This window comes from Rhinatrema bivittatum, chromosome 13 (assembly GCF_901001135.1).
Source record: "Rhinatrema bivittatum chromosome 13, aRhiBiv1.1, whole genome shotgun sequence".
Taxonomy (NCBI): Eukaryota; Metazoa; Chordata; class Amphibia; order Gymnophiona; family Rhinatrematidae; genus Rhinatrema; species Rhinatrema bivittatum.
Window position 1 is genome coordinate 24905825 of NC_042627.1, and position 23954 is coordinate 24929778.

The 23954-nt window shown below is 41.7% G+C and overlaps 1 protein-coding gene across 7 annotated transcripts in view; it reads right to left on the reverse strand.

Moving 5' to 3' along the window:
• Positions 1–23954, reverse strand: part of CSNK1G1 (casein kinase 1 gamma 1) — a 251138-nt gene that overhangs the window by 106164 nt on the left and 121020 nt on the right. For all 7 annotated transcript variants that reach the window (XM_029574623.1, XM_029574617.1, XM_029574619.1 and 4 more), the window contains 2 exons: positions 18082–18122; positions 8596–8665 (listed from right to left, as the gene is read on the reverse strand). In XM_029574623.1, coding sequence (XP_029430483.1) covers positions 8596–8665; positions 18082–18122 — 111 coding nt within the window. The remainder of the gene's footprint in view (positions 1–8595; positions 8666–18081; positions 18123–23954) is intronic.

The following is a 23954-nucleotide window of genomic DNA, read 5'->3' on the forward strand; positions in this document are numbered from 1 at the left end:
TTCTCTTACCCTTCTTTGCCTAATCCTTTGTCTTTAATCTATGAAGCCACCATTTAATTCAGTTGACCTCATGATTAAGATGCATTTTAAAAAAAACCCCAAAACAATCTTTCCTCTTCATAAACTTGCATTAAAGGAAATGTTTTCATTTCAGCACTTTACAACAAATTACAAATAAATGCATGTCCCTTTTCTGATAAGTTTACAATGCAACTTCTTCAGTGCAGGGATTTTTACATATGTAATCTATTACAAGGTGCCCTGCTGTAGCGTGCTATATAAAGGTTGATATAAATACATTTCTATTAATGGGTTTAAATCTTGCTTCTGCCTTAAACAGCATCTTCCACTGCCTCAGGCACCCACAGACTGGAAAGCTCACTTGAGAAAGCACTCATCGCGCCAGTATGTAAATTGTAAGCCACTCTGATCTGCAAATGCTCCATATAATATAAGAAAATCCACTAGACAGGATAATAATGAATATAACAACAAATGAAGAATCCCGTATAAGTAGAGCGGCGGGGACGCTGACAGACGTCTCGCACGGTTCCACGAATGCAAGTCCAGCATCATTGGAAAACCATCTGAGACGCTATAACACAGCCGCATAACTTGCCTTCCACGAATTATGTGAAAAACCGGCATTAGTGACATCCGAGCCCCTGATGAAGGAGGGTTTCCTCCGAAACACGCCGTGTCGGTAACAGCATCGGATTACACTTGTATCAACAATACTGGTTTGTCTACGGACATGAAAATCGCAAGTTAAGTATATTCAGAGACTCTACAGAGTACTAAAAGAGACTGACCGTGCCGCGAGATAGCTACCTTTTACAGGAGCATCACACGCTCATAGAGACCGATGATTACAAGTAAAGTCAAGCTTGAGCCATTATAAGCTTACATGCCAGCTTTAAAAAGTTGACAACTATTATGAGGTCTCTTTAAGCGTCCCCGCCGCTCTACTTATACGGGATTCTTCATTTGTTGCCATATAATATAAGCGCACACCAACACGGTGCAGCTACCACTCCAAGTAATAGCCTCTTTTTTCCTCAAGTGAATAATTTCTGCAAAGTACAGTAGAACAAAAAAGGCATTCGAGAACGACAACATCACAGCTTCATTCTCACTGCATAGGGGATAACAATGCATCAAGTAGAAGGGCGAAATACAAAGGTGTAATATAGGAAGGATAGAAAGACAGTATCACCCAATAACCATCCCAACATCAAAACTTGTATGCTCCAAATGGCCATCATAACAGCCACTTCCGCCACAATATTTACTTTCATTGCCTTACATTTAATCGTCGGCCAAAAATACACATTTTTTTTTACTCTCTTTTTGCACATAAAGCTTAATTCAGTCCATGTGAGATGAAACCTCCCCGACACGGGTCCATATTTTGTGATACTGCATCAGAGGGGATCTCCTTACAGCGCGACCGCTACCAGTGATTTTCAAGCAGTCGGGTATCCAGCTGTAACTACAGCAAAATAAAAAGGCCGTTAGATATATCAAATTAGTAAAAGTATATAAAAGTGCCTATAGTGCAGGAAAAATGGAAAAACACCTAAGGGAAACCTTTAAAGTCCATGATTGCACATAAACCAAAGAAACATTCTCAAAAAATTAATTTAAAAACAAACAACGCTACCCTTCTCCATCATGGCGTCTCTCTTCAGCAGAGCAAAAGTAAAACCAGAAGCTGCAAAGTGCAGATAATTAGCAAAGCCTATAAAAGGGCTTCACATGCAGTGCGGACCTGGCTTTTACTTGATAAAAGCCCTCCCAGTGATTCGTCTTTGGTCTGTGTACTTCAGCATTCACATTTAGTTAGCCGTGTTTCTCATAAGCACTGGGGAGTGCTAGCCATGAACCCGATTTTTGAGAAACCTCCGATATTTGCATATAAAAGAGGAAGGGTTATCAAGAATTTTGTTGTACATTCTTATTCATTGCTGGAGCCACCCTCACTATTGGCTCATGCTGAGGGTCACAGAACTTGTGGTCGGTGTATTTTCTGTGATCAAGCAATAAATGGCCCTCAATGGATTGAGCCAGTTTCAAGAAGAACTATTTATTAACCTAGTAATACTGTTTTTTCGTCCACCTTTGCAATCTACTTTTTACAATGCCCTCATGAAAAAGTCTACATGGGTCGCACTTCGCGTCCTGTAAAGACACGGCTGACAGAACATAAAAGTCTTTAAACACACAAACGATCTCGGCTCCTATGGTACCTCACTGTTTGGAATATAATCATTGTTTTGAGGATTTAGAGTGGGGAATCCTTGAGCACATTCCTAATGATTTTAGAAAGAACAATCGTAGATCTCGCCTGAATTTTAGAGAACAGTTTTGGATTTATTTTTTGGATACCGTTACACCTCGAGGTGTTGATTCTAAAAACAAGCACAGCAACAGTTAGTAACTTGAGACTTTTATTTAAAGAAAGACAGAGACAAAGACAACAAGAGAGGGGGGAGGAACAAATTATTTTGTTCCCCGGAGTATCAGGCTTACAGCAATCATGTGAATACCTTGGTACTCACTCGTCCAGCAATATACCCACACTTTATATATTCCTTAACTGACCAATCAGAGTACATTCAGAGTGTTGTTTCTAGATAACTATAGTCCATTTCATTTGAGAATGTATTAGGCCAATCAGCTAATGGGTCTGGGGTGTTGGCTGGCTGCATTCCAGCACGTAAGCAGGGTCCTCAGTAGTCAATCTAAAACTAGCATTCTTGAATACAGCAGAAATGAGGTACTTCAGAAAGTTAATGCATAATATAACATACATAACCCCTCTTGAAGGGTTACACCTGGGAACCCTTCTGATGGGTGGGGCCGTGGGTGCCTGTCTTAGGTTGTCCCTTACATCCTAAGCTAGCCTTAGGTGAAGGAATCTTACCCGTCGTTGGCTAACCCCCACTATTGTTCCCTACCCATTTAATTCATGGGGAAGCTCATGTCTGTCCATCATTAAACGCTGACGGATAGTAGTTACTTGATCTTGCACTGCAGATGAAGAATTGACCATAATTTTCAGTTCAGACATCTTGGGTATGGCTGCAGCGATGGAAGATCCAAATCGTCGAAAGCAGAAGCATACGCATGGTAGGCAAAGGCATATCAAAAGTCCAATACATAGGAATATCATGAGAAAGCAGATAAAAACTTTCAAACCAGCTCCTAGTTTTGAAAACCTGGGACCAAATCCATTGAAGATACCATCAAACCAAGATGAATCCCATAATCCACCTTGATAGTCAGCAACATTAAGCTTAGCAAGATTAACAATCTTTTCCATGGAGTTCTTAACTATGTAAGATCGATTCACTATAAGTGTACAACATTCAGAGCTGTTCAAAACAGTACAGAGACCTCCTTGAGCTGCGAGAATGTAATCTAAGCCTTGTCTGTTATATTGAGCCATTAAGGTTACCTCATTCAATTGTTCTTGTAAAGCATTGATAGCACTATTAAGTTCTATTACAATTACATGTAATAATGATTGTAGTCGGCGTATGGCCTTGCCAAGTTCTGCTGTGGCAGCTACTGGACCGAAAGGTAACCAGGCAGTAGATGACAAAGCATCTAAACGAGTTTTGGTCAAAGGGTAAGTACTATTAATGTAATCAAGAGCTCGCTGAAGTGCTTCATCTTCAGGCACAACTGGAGAGGCTAGACTGAGGCTTCTCCTAAAGCGGTGGTGTATTGGGGCATCATCATCATAATGAACATGATTAGGGGGATAAAGAGATATCACTCTTGTAAGAGGAATAACTGTAACAAGTGCACAGAACAAGAAGTGTTGGGGAAGTTGAGTATATATTTTACCATGGCACCACCAGTATTGACCCATAAGTAGAAGCTCCTGGGGCAAAGCTTGTAATCAATCCATACACAGTGTATCGTGAAGCAAAGGGAGTTTGAAACTTAGTTATATCTGTGTAAGTACAGTGTTTTCCTTTTCCACATCCAGAAAAGAGACTAAGTGGTAATTTGTCAAGTAAACTACGAAAGGGGAGGGTCTGTGTACTCAAAGTTTTAGATTGGAACGGGGCAAATGATGGGTAGAGGGCTTAATGCGGAGGTGGGATGGTATTCATTAATACAAAATTCCATATATAAGGAGCTGCTCCGGAACTTCGCTTTGCGGCTTCCGGTTTTACTTTTGCTCTGCTGAAGAGAGATGCCATGATGGAGAAGGGTAATGCTGTTTGTTTTTAAATTAATTTTTTGAGAATATTTCTTTGGTTTATGTGCAATCATGGATAAAGATTTCCCTTAGGTGTTTTCCCATTTTTCCTGTACTATAGGCACTTTTATATACTTTTACTAATTTGATATATCTAACGGCCTTTTTATTTTGCTGTAGTTACAGCTGGATACCTGACTGCTTGAAAATCACTGGTAGCGGTCACGCTGTAAGGAGATCCCCTTGATGCAGAATCAACATACATAGGCCCGTGTCAGGGTGTTTTCATCTCACTTGGACTAAGTGCAAAAAAGATTTTAAAAAATGTGTATTTTTGGCCAGATTAAATGTAAGGCAATGAAGGTAAATATTGTGCCAGAAGTGCCTGTTATGATGGTCAAGCAGGACGACAGCAGATTACTAGGCACATTTTTAACACTCACCCCGTGAAACTTGCAAGTGACTTGCTGTGATTAGTAACATCACACCAAGCACATAATTAAAAAAAAAAAAAAATTTAAGTAAGAATTCAGAAGCTGGAAAAATACCCCAAAAGAGAACAGCCCTTTTTCTCTGCTAGTTAGGATTTATGCTTTTTTTCCCCAGATATATATATAATACAAAGTATTTATGGTCCACAATGCGTTATCTTGTACGAGTGCAAGTGGAGTAATCACCTCGTGGTTAGAGCAGTAGGCTACAAACCCCACTGCACTCCCCTATGACCTTGGGCAAGTCACTTAACCCTCCACTAACTCAGGTAGAGATTGTGAATCCTCTGGGGACAAGGAAATACCTACAGTTCCTGAATGTAATCTGCTTTGAACTGGCTGGAAAAAAAAAGCTGAATATAAATAAAAACAAACATGTCCCCTTTCAGACGTTTCTTTTCCAAGGCCTGTGTAGCCTCATCATAGGAGAGCCATTCCATCCCCTTTATCCATTTTGTTGCCCTTCTCCATATCTTTTCTAGTTCCACTATGTTTTGAGAAGGGGGCAACTAGAACTGCATACGATACTCAAACTGTGGTAGCCTCAATTCAAAGGCAATATGATAACCCTTATGAATGAAAATCTTATTAGGCAAAGCCATATTCAGCCTTGTTACAAACTGACTCCTCTAACTCTTGTTAATTTTGTGGCCCTGCCTTATAATATTTACAATTACTTTACTATATTTTCTTAAAAACAGGGATCAAAATTCTATTCCATGTTTTAGGGTCATATGCAGACAGACTAACAATGTGGACTTGAACACATGACCAATTTGGTGATAATCTCCAAACCTATTTTGTTCGCAATACAAAAGTGTCATAAGAACATAAGAAAATGCCATACTGGGTCAGACCAAGGGTCCATCAAGCCCAGCATCCTGTTTCCAACAGTGGCCAATCCAGGCCATAAGAACCTGGCAAGTACCCAAAAACTAAGTCTATTCCATGTAACCATTGCTAATGGCAGTAGCTATTCTCTAAGTGAACTTAATAGCAGGTAATGGACTTCTCCTCCAAGAACTTATCCAATCCTTTTTTAAACACAGCTATATTAACTGCACTAATCACATCCTCCGGCAACAAATTCCAGAGTCTAATTGTGCGTTGAGTAAAAAAGAACTTTCTCCGATTAGTTTTAAATGTGCCCCATGCTAACTTCATGGAGTGCCCCCTAGTCTTTCTACTATCCGAAAGAGTAAATAACCGATTCACATCTACCCGTTCTAGACCTCTCATGATTTTAAACACCTCTATCATATCCCCCCTCAGTCGTCTCTTCTCCAAGCTGAAAAGTCCTAACCTCTTTAGTCTTTCCTCATAGGAGAGTTGTTCCATTCCCCTTATCATTTTGGTAGCCCTTCTCTGTACCTTCTCCATCGCAATTATATCTTTTTTGAGATGCGGCGACCAGAACTGTACACAGTATTCAAGGTGCAGTCTCACCATGGAGCAATACAGAGGCATTATGACATTTTCCGTTTTATTCACCATTCCCTTTCTAATAATTCCCAACATTCTGTTTGCTTTTTTGACTGCCGCAGCACATTGTACCAACGATTTCAATGTGTTATCCACTATGACACCTAGATCTCTTTCTTGGGTTATAGCACTTAATATCGAGCCCAACATTGTGTAATTATAGCATGGGTTATTTTTCCCTATATGCATCACCTTGCACTTATCCACATTAAATTTCATCTGCCATTTGGATGCCCAATTTTCCAGTCTCACAAGGTCTTCCTGCAATTTATCACAATCTGCTTGTGATTTAACTACTCTGAACAATTTTGTGTCATCTGCAAATTTGATTATCTCACTCGTCGTATTTCTTTCCAGATCATTTATAAATATATTGAAAAGTAAGGGTCCCAATACAGATCCCTGAGGCACTCCACTGTCCACTCCCTTCCACTGAGAAAATTGCCCATTTAATCCTACTCTCTGTTTCCTGTCTTTTAGCCAGTTTGCAATCCACGAAAGGACATTGCCACCTATCCCATGACTTTTTACTTTTCCTAGAAGCCTCTCATGAGGAACTTTGTCAAACGCCTTCTGAAAATCCAAGTATACTATATCTACCGGTTCACCTTTATCCACATGTTTATTAACTCCTTCAAAAAAGTGAAGCAGATTTGTGAGGCAAGACTTGCCCTGGGTAAAGCCATGCTGACTTTGTTCCATTAAACCATGTCTTTCTATATGTTCTGTGATTTTCATGTTTAGAACACTTTCCACTATTTTTCCTGGCACTGAAGTCAGGCTAACCGGTCTGTAGTTTCCCGGATCGCCCCTGGAGCCCTTTTTAAATAGTGGGGTTACATTTGCTATCCTCCAGTCTTCAGGTACAATGGATGATTTTAATGATAAGTTACAAATTTTTACTAATAGGTCTGAAATTTCATTTTTTAGTTCCTTCAGAACTCTGGGGTGTATACCATCCAGTCCAGGTGATTTACTACTCTTCAGTTTGTCAATCAGGCCTACCACTTCTTCTAGGTTCACCGTGATTTGATTCAGTCCATCTGAATCATTACCCATGAAAACCTTCTCCATTACGGGTACCTCCCCAACATCCTCTTCAGTAAACACCGAAGCAAAGAAATCATTTAATCTTTCCGCGATGGCCTTATCTTCTCTAAGTGCCCCTTTAACCCCTCGATCATCTAACGGTCCAACTGACTCCCTCACAGGCTTTCTGCTTCGGATATATTTAAAAAAGTTTTTACTGTGAGTTTTTGCCTCTACAGCCAACTTCTTTTCAAATTCTCTCTTAGCCTGTCTTATCAATGTCTTACATTTAACTTGCCAATTTTTATGCTTTACCCTATTTTCTTCTGTTGGATCCTTCTTCCAATTTTTGAATGAAGATCTTTTGGCTAAAATAGCTTCTTTCACCTCCCCTTTTAACCATGCCGGTAATTGTTTTGCCTTCTTTCCACCTTTCTTAATGTGTGGAATACATCTGGACTGTGCTTCTAGAATGGTATTTTTTAACAATGACCACGCCTCGTGGACATTTTTTACTTTTGTAGCTGCTCCTTTCAGTTTTTTTCTAAATTTTTCTCATTTTATCAAAGTTTCCCTTTTGAAAGTTTAGCACGAGAGCCTTGGATTTGCACACTGTTCCTTTTCCAGTCATTAAATCAAATTTGATCATATTATGACCACTATTGCCAAGCGGCCCCACCGCCGTTACCTCTCTCACCAAGTCCTGTACTCCATTGAGAATTAGATCTAAAATTGCTCCCTCTCAGTGCCTGAACCAATTGCTCCATAAAGCTATCATTTATTCCATCCAGGAACATTATCTCTCTAGCGTGACCCGATGATACATTTACCCAGTCTATATTGGGGTAATTGAAGTCTCCCATTATTACTGCACTACCAATTTGGTTAGCTTCCCTAATTTCTCTTAGCATTTCAGTGTCCATCTCACCATCTTGACCAGGTGGACGGTAGTATACCCCTATCACTATAGTCTTCCCCGACACACAAGGGATTTCTACCCATAAAGATTCAATTGACATAACTTTTTCAAATCTTTTTCAAAGTAACAAAAAATAATTTGAAAAGTGCCTGCTACCATCATTCACCTCTGTGGCATCAATAAACATTAGAAAAAACAGTGTATGGTCTCACACCAATTCCCCCCCACACACTTTCTGCTAGCAGCAGTGGGAGCAGTGACATGGATTCCTGCGGCACGTGCAGCCCCTTGCATAAGGGTATGTGGTCACATTTGCACACCTCACACAAAACTCGTGTACAGATGGACGGACAGACAGAAGCACCCTCCCCAATAGGCAGTCTCACTTTACAAAGCATATCTAACCAACAGCATTACAGCCAAAGAACACAAACTGTTGAATGGATAAGTTTGCTTACCTGAACTGCCAAGTTGTTTATAAAACCTGTATTCTAAGTGAAGCTGAGGTGCACGAGATTTGACTGGTTCCTACAACCAAACAAGATAGGCATGAGAAAGAAAACGCATAACAAAAAAACCAAAAAATTAAATTAAAATACAGTTAATTTTTTTCTTTCAAATTCTATACATATCAAATGAAAATTAGCAGAAGTAAAATGAGAAATTACTACTTACCTGATAATTTCCTTTAAGACAGCCAGATGAATCCAGAACACGTGGTTTATGCACCTCCACCAGCAGATGGAGCAAACTGACATCACAGTATTTATACCCCTGCAGCGACATCAGCCTGCCAATATTCTCTTCAAAAGCAACTGTGGACAGACTAGCAAAACTTGATTAAACATAACTATATCAATACTCAGCCAACAGGCAACAATGAGCTCAGACAAGAATGTATTAACACTAATCTAGGCAATGGATGAACACTTACCAGTAATCCCTGTAACACACAGGCAGACCATAATAAAAACATTCGGCAGACAAGGGTGGGAAGCTGGATTTATCTGACTGTCCTAAAGAAAAGGAAATTATCAGATAAGTAGTAATTTCTCATTTCTTAGCATCCAGTCAGATGAATCCAGAACAAGTGGGAAATACCCAACCTACTCCTGAATAGGGCAGGAAGCTGCCTGCAATCCAGTCAAAACCGCATGTGCAAAGACTGTGTTCCTCCCTGTCTTGCACATCCAGATAATACCTGGAAAAAGTGTGTAATGAGGACATCATCGCAGCTTGGCAAAAATGTCAACGGGAGACAATTTCACTTCCACCCACGACACTGCCTGAGCCCTAGTGGAATGAGCCCTGACCTGAGTAGGTAATGGCTTCTCAGCATCAATATATGCAGCCATGACTACCTCCTTAATCCAGCAAGCTATGGCAGCCTGCGAAGCCAGCTCTCCCTGCCTCGTACCACCGTGCAGGACAAAACAGGCAATGTGTCTTCCCTAAAGGCTTAGTAACCTCTAGATACCTCTTAACATCCAAGGATTGCAACAGATGATACTCTTCCACATCTTTCTCTTTGTCCAGAGAGGGCAGGGAGATGGACCGATTCAAGTGAAAGTCAGTGACCACTTTCGGTAGAAAAGAACGAACAGTACACAACTGTACCTCCCCTGGAGTCACCCGGAGGATGGCTCCTGGCAAGACAAGGCCTGCAGTGCAGAAACCCTATCCACATAATTTGCCACAAGAAACACTGCTTTCAAGGTCAATAACTGCAAGTTCAGGTTACGCAGTGGTCTAAATGTAGGGCCCACTAAAAAATCCAATACCAAATTAAGACTCCATAAGAGCACCAGAAACCATAAAGGAGAACAAAGATGTTTCACTCCTTTCAGGAAACAGGCCACACCAGGATGAGTCGACAAGGATCCACCATTTACCTGATCTCTGAAACAGTCGAGAACCACTACTTGTACCTTTAAGAAATTAAAGACCAAGCCTTTATTCATGCCATCCTGCAAAAATTCCAAAATGAGCAGGATCTTGACCAAACAAGATCCTCACACCAGGCCTCAAACATGCCAAATCCGCACACAGACTAAGGAAGTGGAGAACTTTCTAGCTCTTAGCAACGTGGAAATCACTCAGCAAGCGAGTCCTTTCAAGGGTCATATCATAAGATAAAATTGAGTCAAATCTTTGTGAAGAATAGGATCCTGCTGCAACAGATCTCTGTGCGCCGGAAGCCAAAGGGGCAATTCCACCAGAAGCTGCTGCACATCTGCAAACTCCTGGGCCAGTCTGGAGCAACTAAGAGCACCATCCCTCTGTGGTGCTCAATCCTTTGGACTAATCTGCCCAACAGGGGCCATGGAGGAAAGGCATATAGCAACTTGTCTTCTGGCCACTCCTGCACCAAGGCATCTATCCAATGACTTTGGATCTCTCGTGAAGAATCGCGGATCTTTCGCACTGCGAGAAGTAGTTAGCAGGTCTAGAAATGGAAGACTAAAATGACTCGTTTGATAGCGCTCATTCTCCGGGGTCTAGACTTTCCCTGCTGAGAAAGTCTGCTCTTACATTGTCTTTTCCTGCTATATGTGAGGCTGAGATCATCTGGAGATGTAGTTCGGCCCATTCTATAAGTTGATCTATCTCCTGCAACACTTGTTGGCTCTTGGTTCCTCCCTGCTGATTTATGTAAGCCACAGTTTTTGCGTTGTCAGACATTATCCGGACCACTCAATCCTGCAGGCTGTCACTGAACTGCAAACATGCCAGCTGGATTGCCCTGGCTTCCAAATGATTTATGTTTCAAAGAGACTTTTCTGCATCCCAGCGCCCTTGCGCTGTCGGCTCCTGATAGTGAGCTCCCCAACCATGGAGGCTCGCATCTATCATCAGTACTAGCCAGACTGGTGGTGCTAGGGAAGTTACCTTCCTTACGTAATCCGGCTGAAGCCACCACTACATTCGGGAGGAGACCTCCATCGGCAGATGTAGTCGAATCAAATAGTCCAGAGACTGCAGGTTCCACAGAGACCACAGGGAACGCTGAACAGGACATATATGCATTCTTGCCCATTGTACCACTTCCAGGGTTGACACCATTAAACCAAGTACCTGCAGGTAGGACCATACGATTAGGCGCAGAGTGTTCATTAATAGATGTAGCTGTGCCATCAACTTCTAAATATGAGCTTCAGGCCAGAAAATCTTGTCCTGCTTCATGTCTAACTAAACCCCAAGATATTCCATTGACTGAGCAGGCTGAAGACTGCTCTTGGCCAGGTTCACCACCCAGCTAAGCTCCTGCAACAGAGAGATCACCTTGTGTACTAGGATCCCAATCCTCTCTCAATTCTGCCTCAACTTCCATTATTACCTTGGAAAAGGTCCTGGGAGCAATGGCCAGACCAAAAGGCAGTGCTTGAAACGGATAATGGTGTCCCAGAACTGCAAACCGCAGAAAGCACTGATGCTCTATTTGAATGGGAAAGTGAAGATACGCTTCAAACAGGTCTAAAGAGGTCAAAATTTTCCCCGACTGCACGGCCATTATCACCAAGTGCCAGGTCTCCATGCGAAAATGTGTCACCCACAGATGGTTGACACCTTTGATATCCAGGATGAGATGAAAGGATCTTAGGCACAATGAAAAACTGACTAATCTCCCCGTATTTTCTTGAGATGTGGGGTACCGAAATCACAGCCCTCGGACTGAGGAGCCTTGCCAATGTATCCTCCACTGTCTGCTTCTTCTGCAGGGAGAGACCATGAACATTGTCCCAAGGAATACTTGGGACACACATATCCTTGTGTCACCTCCAGGACCCATTGATCTGATGCGAACTCGACCTACCTATGAAAAGAGGTGTTCTCTTATTTCCTGTTCCTGGGGGGTGGGTCGGCAAACCTTCATTGGGAGGCTCGGGAGAATCCACTACCCGAGACCACACCCTTTCTGGGCTGCCTGGTATGAAAGGACTGAGACCTACCAAAAGGTTGAGTCTTCTGAAAGGTCGTTCCTTTATAGGTTCGAAAACACATGGATCCCCTAGCACGACCTTTCATGCCAAAGGAGCGTGATGTCTGCTTATCCTCTGCTAATCAAGGAACCGGTGATTCAACCCACTTACTGGCAAGTTTCTCCATCTCACTCCCAAGCACGAGCAAGCCTTTAAAGAGCAATTTTGTGAGGTTAGTTTAGAGGTTGCATCTGTTGACCAATTTCTCAGCCACAACTGATGCCCGGTTGCTATTACCGAAGCCACCCCTCTGGCTAGATGTGGACCAAATCGCAGCCTGCATCTGCTAAAAAGGTGGCCACTGGTTCCATAACTGCCCTGGAATTCACCCCAGAGTCAATCTCTTAAGAGAGAAATAAACAAAAGTGAGCTACCAGGGAACAGTAAAACTATTTGCAAAGTCATTGCCACTGCTTCAAATGCCAGCTTAAGAATAGTTTCAATCCTATCGTGTACATCCTTCAAGGCCGCTCCTCCCTTCATGGGGATAGTTGTCCGCTTGGAGACTGAACATACAAGTGCATCCACCTTCGGAAAAAGGAAATGCGCTCTCACCACAGGATCCAGAGGGTACAGGCCTTCCAAAACCAAACCTCTTTTGAAATTAGCCTCTGGGGTGTCCCACTCAAGATCAATCAATTCTTGAATGGCCTCCATCACTGGGAAAAAACAAGAGGCTTTACGCAGAGAAACCAAAATGGGATTTTTCTTTGGCTTAGACATGGAATCTGCCCCAGGTATTCCCAGCATTTTCAAAGTCTGGGAAATCAGGGCCGGCAGTTCATGTCTATGGAAGAACCACAGCAGAGTCCTATTCTGTTCTAATCCTGGAGGAATTTCACCATCCTCAAGAGAGTCATGATCAGTGTCATCATCCATGCCATCTGGATCTCTATCTGGTAGTCCCGCTGCCACTTTGGGAGTACCCCAGTGCTTACTACTAGGTCCAGATAAGGTTTGCACCTGTGACTCTGCCCTGGGAGCACTGGACAGGGCTAAGGTCTACACCTGAAGAAAGGATTGCAATCCCTGGAAAAATTCTACCCATGAAAAAGTAGAAGCATCCAGTCCAGGAGGTACCTGAGGTGTACTCACTGAGCTGCCTTCCCCTACTGAAGAACCAGAGAGGGGATTTCCAAAATCAGGCACCCGACCTGAAAAGTCTTTACCCAGACCTACATCTGGCTGGGAAGAACAAGGCTTGTGATATCAGAGGAATATAACTCTCCCTGAGCCTCCAAACAGCACTGGCACAAGTCAGCGGGCACTCCTGGTTGAGATGCCCAAATATGACAGGCAGTGCAAAGAGAAAGGTGCTTAGGTTTCTTAAATATGGGTGCCATTAGACTGGCAGCGTGAGTCTAGTTTATTTTTATTTTTTTAGGCATCCAAAAATTCTAGACATCCAACACCTAGGCGCCGTAAAACATTTAGCGCACAGTAACGCTCAACTTGTGTGCACAGGTAGGCGGATAGCCACCTAAGGCGCCGCTTAATTTAAGAACATAAGAAAATGCCATACTGGGTCAGACCAAGGGTCCATCAAGCCCAGCATCCTGTTTCCAACAGTGGCCAATCCAGGCCATAAGAACCTGGCAAGTACCCAAAAACTAATTTAGATGCATAGACTACTAGGACTGCCTAAGCATCCAAAAACTGGATGCACAACTTGAATGCACAGCTAGATGCACACACTAAGCTGACAATCCTATGGAGGGTAGCCTAAAGAAAGCATGTGAGAAGTCATTAAGGCCCACCACGTGGTGTGCAGCAAAAAAAAAAAAATTCAGAGCGGTGTCTAGCCTACAGAGACTGCTCAACCCGCCATGTCCCTCGACCTCTCATGGAGCAGGACGAATGTTAGAACAGCACACAGAGCATGAAGACCAGGGGAAGGAGGAAGCTCTACAGCAAAAAACCCCTCCATCTCTGTATTTCTTTTTTTTTTTTTTTAAACTTACTTGAGTTTAGCCTTACCTGGCTAAGTACAGAGGCTGTCTCTGACTACGGGGGAGAGGGCATTTGCCATCACCACCATGCTCTGCTTCCTGCAACCACTGCCTTTCAGCTGCTTAACAGCTAAGTCCACGCTGGCTGAAAATACAGCTATCGGACAAGGGGCTCATCTGAGGGACCTCGGAAATTACCTCAGGAATTCTCAACTGGGGGAGGAACCTTTTGTTATCACCACAGGACAGTAGGGCAAATTTATTTTCCTTATTTCTCTTTTTTTTTTTTTTGTATATCGAAGCAATTCCCAGTAGGGAGATACATGTCCACCAACTGCTGGAGACTGAATACTGGCAGGCTGTCACTGCAGGGTTATATATACTGTGACGTCCGTTTGCTCCGTTTCCATCTGCTGGTAAAGGTACAAAACCCACTTGGTTCTGGATTCATCTGACTAGACACTAAGAAAATATTGATTATTCATCCTATTAATGTTCTAATCAATTTCCAGGTTCTAAAAATATGCAACTTACATTTTTCTCATTTCAAATAATATACTGGACAATAAATGTCAATTCATTGTATTAACCAATGAAAGTTAATAGCATGCTTATGTTGCTGCATGCAGCATGCCATGCCTTAAACATTTTGAATATTCATGCACGAAAAAACTCCACTACAGGCCACCAGGCAGGAATAAGCCTCAGCCTAGACCCATTGACAAGGTCTAGGCTGGATGCTAGAGCACGACCTGAGCCAGGTACTAGTTACTGAGACTTAGGACTGATAGATATACCTAGGCTTTAACAATCTATATCTATCTCTCTATATCACACACACACACACACACACACACACACTGAAAGATCTAGCGATCCAGAGTGTAATCAATCAGTTGATATAGTCTTAAGTTGAGTATTGTGGGTATGGACAAGAAATAAACACAAAGAATGGTGGCATATCTTATGTTCTAAAGTAGCCAACAAGTGGTATAATCTTAATAAAAATGTTTCACATTCTGGAACATTTTCATTAAGATTATACCACATGCTCTGGATTGCTAGATCTTTCAGTTTTATAAATTAATTTTCTTACCAACATTAATTCTACAGTTAATAATTAACAGTTAACATTTTGAAACTAAATTATGAAGAAAGCAGTTTCTTGGCACTATATACAAGTTGCATCTCAACATTTTGGATATGAAGCCTGCCTGGAAAAAAACACGATGGCAATACTTGTACAGCTCCCCCCCCCCCCCAAAAAAAAATAGCAGTTAAATCAAAATCAAAAGCAGAGTCTATATTCCAAGTGTGCGCAAAGAGTTTAGCTGCCAACATCAAGGAGGCGAAGAAGGGAGCAATGAGTGCAAAGTTTTACTAAGTAATTACATATCTTTTGCCTTCTGCTCTCTCTCCACTTGTCTTGATGCTGCTGGTTAGATTCTGCAAGCCTTTACTGAATGAAACTATCAGCGATGGAAACATTTCAGCTTGAGCACTAACAAATTTTTATGAGCCAAGGAAAAATCTGTTTTTTCTCCTTATAAAAGTTTAGCATTTTTTATGGGGGGGCGGGGGGGGGGGGGTTTAAATCTGGGATATTGTTTTTCGGCTTGGTCATTGATTCTGGGGATTTATTTTTTTTTTGCTTGTTTTGCTTCTTTTTACTTGATTTGTTTGTTTTTGTTGTGTGCTTTTTTTTTTTATTTGCTTTCTCTCCCTCCAACCTTTCTCCCCTATATCCAGTTACTTCTTCCTCCTTCTACAGTCCAGTCTCTTTTCCTCCCTCCAGCCTCTCTTCTCTCATGCCTCAGTCTAGGCTCTTCCTTCCCCCTCCTCCAGCCTTTCTGGGCTGCCCCAGGCCACAGTGCCTCCTCTTCTTGGTAGCAAGAGGGCTGTCCCAGACTATAGTAAGAGTTGCTCTTCTTGGCTTGGCAGCAGGGGTTGCCAGCAGCAGCATTCTTCTTCTTTGCCTGGTGGCAAAAAAAGACTCCCTCAGCAGACGTCAGAATCCAAAATGTAGGTATCCAGGATTTTACCATTACTGGCAAAAACCCCAAGTGCATCAGAGCTGGATTTCTCCTACACTGTTCTGATAAAGGCATATCAGGATTCACAAGACAGACAACACTCGCACAGCAATTTGCACAAGTAATTAAAGCAAAAGAAATAATTTCAAATAAAAGCCAAGAGAGGCATGATGAACTTCAACAATACAATCAGGAATGTAGATCAAGAGATTCTGAAGGGAGGATACAAATCCAGGTTAACATAAGCCTCCTGGTTAAGAGCTTTTTTTTTTTTTTTTTAAGCTGTCTGATTTCCTCATTTTGCTTCCATAGCTGTCTCTGAACACACACTGAATCAGTATGGTTATGAGCGTGCTGAGGTTTGGGATCGACAGAAGAGAGGGCGAGTAAATTAGAAACTGTCACTTCTCTCTGCTAAAGGCAAATAAGATAGAACTGCTACCATCAGTTGCACTTCCTCAGAGCAGTGACTATGAAATAGTGCTGCCATTAAAACACAAAACACACATTGCTGTTAATATCAGAAAAGGAGGGCCTGGCCATGCACAGCGGCATGGGAGGAGCTGGTTCAATTTTTAAGCCTGGCTTCTGATTCAGATCAGCCGGGGCTGGGGATGCTACAGAGGCAGAATTCACAGCTCCCAGAGGGGAGTCAGTCTCAGCCATCACACTGGCAACATTAAAAGGCCGGGCTCAGTTCTTATTGTCTGTCATGTTGATTTCAGATAATATTGTGTGTTTTTACTGTAAAACGCTTAGACCTGTGACAAGCGATTAATAAAACCTTAATAAATGGGGAAAAAACCAAAAGAAAAAGATGCATAATTTTGGAGTTCCAGATGGAGCTGCAGTGTGTGGCCCTCAGCAGAGGACAGGAAGGAAGAAAAATGGGGGCCAGATATCAAGGAGTTCCAAGTGAGCAAAACTAAAATAGTTTACAGACAAAGATCACAATTCCATCAAAAGGAAGGAGGGTATTTGTATCCTTTGCCGACTTCAGAGGAGTTAAAGGGAACCACGCAGGCAGCGGCTTCCTAGCTTTCACTCAGCAAAAGGACCAGGATCAAATATGTAACCAGCCTGAAAAAGAGTGGGCAAGAAACTGAACAAGTCCTTAAACTATAAAATAACAAAACGAATATAGGCCTACAGGCTTTAATGTGTTTTGCATTCACTGTGGTGCTGTGTGTGTAATATTAAAGATTTTCTCTCATGATTGTGCCTAAAGAGAACTTTGTGTGCCCCCAGTTCCCATAAGACACCCCACAATTCAACTGCAATAACCTCCAGTAGCTCTACCAAGCTAATGCAAAGCGTTGACAGCAGTTTTACAGTGCCACTTGCATAAAGCTGTTCAACTGGTTTTTCATAGGAGACCACAAATGCACATGAAAAACTTGAAACATAAAAAAAAAAACCCAGCAGTAGGTCTGAAAGATTTTGCACAAATGTCAGCCTGACCTATTAACACTACAAAACTGTACCTTGCAGTCTAAGTACTTATTCTTTTCCATAATATACCTTAGAGATAAGAAACAAAGGGAAGAGTCTGTGCTTGGGTAAAATTGGTGGCATTACTTGTTTAAAAATCTTAATGGACTATGTCAGCATTTTTCAGTAATGGAGAGAATTACATCCTGTCTCCATGCAATCATTGACGGTCATTACTGTACAATTACATCATTGAAAGCGAAAGTAGATGAGAAAGGCTGATAGAACACCACAGCAGCTCAGTCTATAACAGAAGAGTGCATTATGTGGGTGGGTCCTTGGTCCTATTTCTGCTTTCAACATTAGGGAGGGTGAAAGACTGGGCGAGGTGAAAGGCTTGTAAACAATGAACAAATGAATCACTTCCTTACAGTACTTTCTACTTTTCAAAGCCTGGGTTTCGGGGCTTTTTCTTGGCCACAACGTGTCAATAGCAGTTTTGAAAATTATATAAAACTGAAAAATTCGGCAAGAATTTAGATTCTACTCACCAGTTTGATTGCTACATATTCATTGGTGTAGAGGTTTTTACCTATGAGGGACACAGGAAAAAGAGCATTTAGTGTATCTTCCACAAACTATTAGCTCTGTACAAGAAGGGATGTTAAGGAACAGGATCATTAGCTAAGGGTGTGAAGACAGTGTAATGACAAAGGAACCATCTTTGAGGGAGGACACACCAAGATAGTATATCGTAGAAACCTGGGTACTGCTGTCCACCTGGTGAAAGAGAAGGTTCCCTGCCGTTTCAGCACAGGGCACTGAATTTTCTTACTACAGGCCTGGTAAGGAGAATTTTTAAGACCTACACGAGGTTGAGTCTAAGCACTATACATCTTTGGGCAGACTACTTATCTTTCTGTGCCTCTGTGTAACTGAGTAACAATGTTGTTTCTTCTCTGCCTCACAATCCATCAAGCCATGTTAAAGAAATGTGCACTACCATCCAGTAGCTCTTTGAAATTTGGAATGGCTGTGTCAAACACTAAAAACAAGTCTGCTTACTTGTAAATAGGGATCTCCATAGACAGCAGGATGAATCAGCCATAAAGCATGGGTAACATCTGATGACACTGACATAAATGCCACTCTGAGCTAAAAAAAAAAAAAAGAAGTTTTTCTGCGCAAATGCAAGAATTCCCTCATTCTCTTCCAGAACTTAAGCTTTAGCGAGGCAGTTGACGCTCCATGGAGGCGGGCAGATAATAAGTATAGCTGATTCATCCTGCTGTCTACGGAACCCTATTAACAGTTAAGCACAGACATGTGCTGGCCATAATGCATGGGGAATACCAAGCTGAGGGTTGTACTGTGGAGCAAGTACTAAAACAAACAACCTGGACCCTATCAGTGGAGAGTGACTACTGGGTGAACAGGCTATGCAGAACTGCTTGTCCCAAAGATACCATCACCTCAGGATGTGCTGTCCAGATAGTAGTGGGTCATAAAGGTTTAAATTTACGACCAAGTAGCAGCTTTGCAAATGTCTTCAATGGAAGTAGCCTAGAGATGAGCCACTGAAGTCATCATGGCTCTTCCACTTGAAACTGTAAGATCTTCTGGTTGAAGACTTTTCTAGCTGAAATTAACACATTCTCCACTTTCTTCAGAGGTGAGGACAGCAACAGCAGGTTTTGATAGCAGAGCTTGCTATCCTCCTATGTGATAAGAGTTAGAGACATCTCCAATTGAACTTGAGACTGAACAGATGGATGAGGTATGATACCAAACTTGCTGTGGCCCTCATAGCACATGAGGGCTCTGAGTTCATCTACCACTAAAGGGATGCTCTCATCTTGGGTGCTACATAAATTTGGTGGGGCAATGGTTGATAGAGCTGATCCCACTGACGGCCTGCATATGTAGGCAAGTCAGAGAACCTACATGCAGAGCTGTAGCCATATGACCGAAAAGAACCAGGACGGATCTAGTAGATGCTCATCCTGCTGTAAAGAGACCTTACTATGCCCATCAGCAATATGGCTCTTGACAGGGAGAAACACCTTCTCTTGAAGGATTGGAATTATTCTTTGGGATCCTGCCAGTACTTGTGATCTAGATTGGCCACTATCAGAGACAGGGCTTCATGGATCTCTAATCTAATTCAGTATGGCATTTTATATGTATTTATTTATATATTTAATTTAAATCGCTTATCGATTGTGGCGATTTAAAAGATTATACATCCATAATGCTCAAAACAAACATAAAACAAAACAATATTAGATATGACACACAAATCACAGTTGCTCCATCCATTCAAACTACAACCAAATGCAGGTCATTGCATTAGTGTCTGGTCATGTGAGGTATGACCTATGGTGCTCATGTATGAAAGGCCTGTTTAAACAGCCAGGTATTTAGGTTCCTTTTGAACTCCTTAGGATCAAACATTGCTAGTAGCTGTTCTGGCTCTGAGTTCCATAATATGGGCCCTGTGACAGATATTTCATAGTTGTTTACCTCACCCACATGTGCCTGGTGAACCATTATGACAACTAAGTGGACCCTTGTTGGCCAATCCCCATGTCCTTTGAGGGATTTAGCAATGAAGAGCTGCTCCAAACCATAAGGTGTCCTTATTTGTTACAATTTTGTGAATTAATATCAGTATTTTATATTGAATTCTGAACTGAATGGGTAGCATGGAAAGAACAGAATAATATGATCATACACTGAACAGTCAGTCAAGATTTGAGTGGCAGAATTCTGCAGTAACTACAGTACTCTAAGGGTACTATCAGGAAGCTCAAGCAATAGGGAATTGCAGTAATTAATACCTGAGAATAGTAAAGATGAAGTACAGTCCTAAAGTGAGAGGGTTCTAGGAGGGGTTTCAATCTTCTTAGCATGCGGATTTTGTGATATCTAAATTTCATTAAGCTATATAATATGTATTTTCCTGTTAAGGTTTAAATCTAATAGTACTCCTAGATTGTACAAGTAAGAGGAAAGAGGAATCTTATAATCGCCAAAATTAAACTACAGTAACTTCAGATTAAGGGCATTGTGTCAAATAAATGATCTTGATTTTTGATATATTTAGAGTTAATCGATTATGGAATAACCATCTCTGAAAGGCTAATCAAGTACATTTCCAGATGTTGTTTAAAAGTGTTGGAGATGGAATTACAAACTGGAAGAAAAAAAAACTGTATATCTGCATATATGCAAATGTTAAGGGGCCCAAACCACTCAATAGCTTGAATAGTGGAGACTGGTAAATATTAAATAATGAAGCAGAGAATGCTGGCCTTTGGGAGTACCCTGGTGTTATTAATGAAGCAATTCAATGTATTACTGCCTGAGTTTGCTGGGAGCGGCCAGTTAAGTATGTCATGAACCATCTTAATACTGTCCCCCGTCATTCCAAATTCTTCCAAAAGTTCAGTATTCTGTGGTCAATGGTATTGAAAGTGGTAGATATGTCCAAGTAAGCAAGACAATTTCAGCCCCTATTGAAACTATATCACAGAGTATCAGTGATTGACAGCAGTACAGTTTCTATGCTATGGTTTTTCCTCAACCTGATTTGGTTAGGGTTCAATAATGACTACATTTTCCATTACTTTTGCCAAAAAAGGCAGTGAAGACCTATGAATCTATCCAGGATCATATGACTAAATTCTATGAGAGAGATCCAAGTTGGACTTGGAAAAGTTGAACAGGAAACCCAGAGACCAGAGAAGTCATGTGATTTTCTTGCAGGACTCCAAGACACCTGTCCAACCAATCATCCAGGTTTGAAAATACTCAGACTCCCAGTCGACAAAGCTGTGAAGCCACATCCACAAGGAACTTTGTGAACACTCTCTGAGCTATTGAGACCCAAAAAGGAAGCACTTTGTACTGGTAGTGCATGTCCCTCACCATAAACCTGAGAAGTTTCTGATGGGAACGTGCACATAAGCATCTTTCAGATCCTGCTAACGGATTAAATCCCTTGGTTGACTGAAGGGAATAATCTGAAGAGAGAGTTCATCTTGGACCTTGTCTGAACCAACAACTTGTTTGGCCTGAAGAAGTCCAGGCTAGATCTTAATCTCCCTGACTTCTTGGAGATTAGAAAAACCTGGGAGTAGTACCCCAGCCGCACTCCTGGAAAAGGACAAGCTCTATCACCTTCTGTTGAAGAAGCAACAACTTTCAAATGCAACTGAGCGAATGAGAGAAGTCAATTTAAGAATGAAACCCAGTGAGTCAGAGAAAAAAAAACAGAGAAGCATAAATCATGGCTACACTCAATTTTCAGGACCCAATAGTCTCTGGAGAGGAGGGTCTTAAAGAAAGTCAAAAACTAGTTCTAGGCTAAGGCTATGACTGCCTTTTGCTAGCACTTTTCCCTCTACTGACCTCTACAACTAGGTATAGGATACCATGTATAGTGGATTACATTCAGTCCTGAATACTAGAGTCTATTATAGCCTTATGTATATATCTGTATATTATTTATTTCTGAGACTAAATACTACCTATTTCTATGCTAGCCACTACTCTGGCTTTTCCTCCTCCCAGTTCAAGTACCCCTGTTTATTGTAACTTTTCACTCTCTCCCTCTCTCCTAGCCTATTGTTCACGAAGTTGTTAATTTTAATGTTATTGCACCACTGTTTATTGTAAACCGATACGATATGATTGGTATCATGAGTGTCGGTATAAAAAAGACCTAAATAAATAAATAAATAAATAAATAAATAAATAAATAGATAGTGAGCAACTGCTATGGAAGCTCAATGACACTGAAAAGAGCAGAAGAGAAGCCTTTGGAAGAATGGGCATTTGTAGGAAAATTACTGGCATCGGGCAGGAGCCAGCTGATCCCCTGCCACCACTGATAAATGTAGGATGGATTGATGATCCTTAAGAGCCTCCATCTTCTGTACCTTATCATCCAATGTGTTGTCCCCTATACAGGAAACATCCAGTCATGCACATCTTCACAGAGGCCACTCATAGAAACATAGAAATGACGGCAGAAGAAGACCAATCAGTCCATCCAGTCTGCCCAGCAAGCTTCACACTTCTTTTTTCTCATACTTATCTGTTTCTCTTGGCTCTTAGTAACCTTAGGTTCTATTTCCCTTTCACCCCCACCATTAATGTAGAGAGCAGTGATGGAGCTGCTTCCAAGTGAAATATTAAGTTTGATTAGTTGGGTAAGCGGCAGCATAGCTCTCTGCCGTTGAAGCAAAGAGCAATGCTGAATATGCGTGAAGTATTAGTTTTTCTTCTCCCCTGCCGTTGAAGCAGAGAGCAATGCTGGATATGCGTGAAGTATTAGTTTTTCTTCTCCCCTGCCGTTGAAGCAAAGAGCAATGCTGAATATGCGTGAAGTATTAGTTTTTCTTCTCCCCTGCCGTTGAAGCAGGTAGCTATGCTGGATATGCATTGAAAGTGAAGTATGCCTTGAAAGTCACATTAACTATCATCAAATATTGAAAAGCCTAATAATTGGTAATACCTATAAGCCCATGAACCCATCCCTGTTTTGTTTTGTTTTTTTAATTTGGAGATGGCAGCCCTCCATCCTTCCACACCAATCACTGGCCACTGGCATCCCGCTCCGTGAACGCCTCTGTGGCTACTGCCGCTCCGTGCAGTGTTTTGCTGCCTCCTCTTATACGCGTCCTCTAGACCTGATGGATCCACAGTGTTTATCCCACGCCCCTTTGAAGTCCTTCACAGTTTTGGACTTCACCACTTCCTCCGGAAGGGCATTCCAGGCATCCACCACTCTCTCCGTGAAGAAATACTTCCTGTGACCTCTGGTTCTGCTGATTTTTTTCTGACGGAAAAGGTTTGTCGTTGTCTTTGTCGCTGGCAAGCACGTCTTTGAGCCCCTATGGGAACAGCCGAAGTCCTGGCTGTGGTGTCAAAAGCTTCATATGTTGGATGGATTATTCTATGCCTTCCACTGCTTGACGGAAGTTTGCCTACCCTGGAACTGATACCACCAAAGGCTTTAGCTTCTGCACACATTTGTGCAAATAGTGCATTCTATGCACGCAATAGTGACAGCTCATCTTGTTTATTGCAATACTCTGTATGTAGGACTTGAAAGCTCCTTGTTACATTGCTTAAAACTTGTGCAAAACACTGCTGCAAGATTATGATGTACTCTTAGGTGTTTTGATCATCTCTCACCTACTCTGCACTCACTTCACTGGTTACCTGTCGAATATAGAGTTCAATTTAAATTATCTTTTGTACAAATCTCTTCATAATTCTTGTCCCAAATATCTGAGAGATCGGATTCCCCGCTACTTTCCAAAGAGATGCTTATGCCTGTCTCAAGAACTGTTCTTAGAATTACTTATCGTGAAAGAAATTCAATTGACGAATACAAGACAGAAAGCTTTTGCAT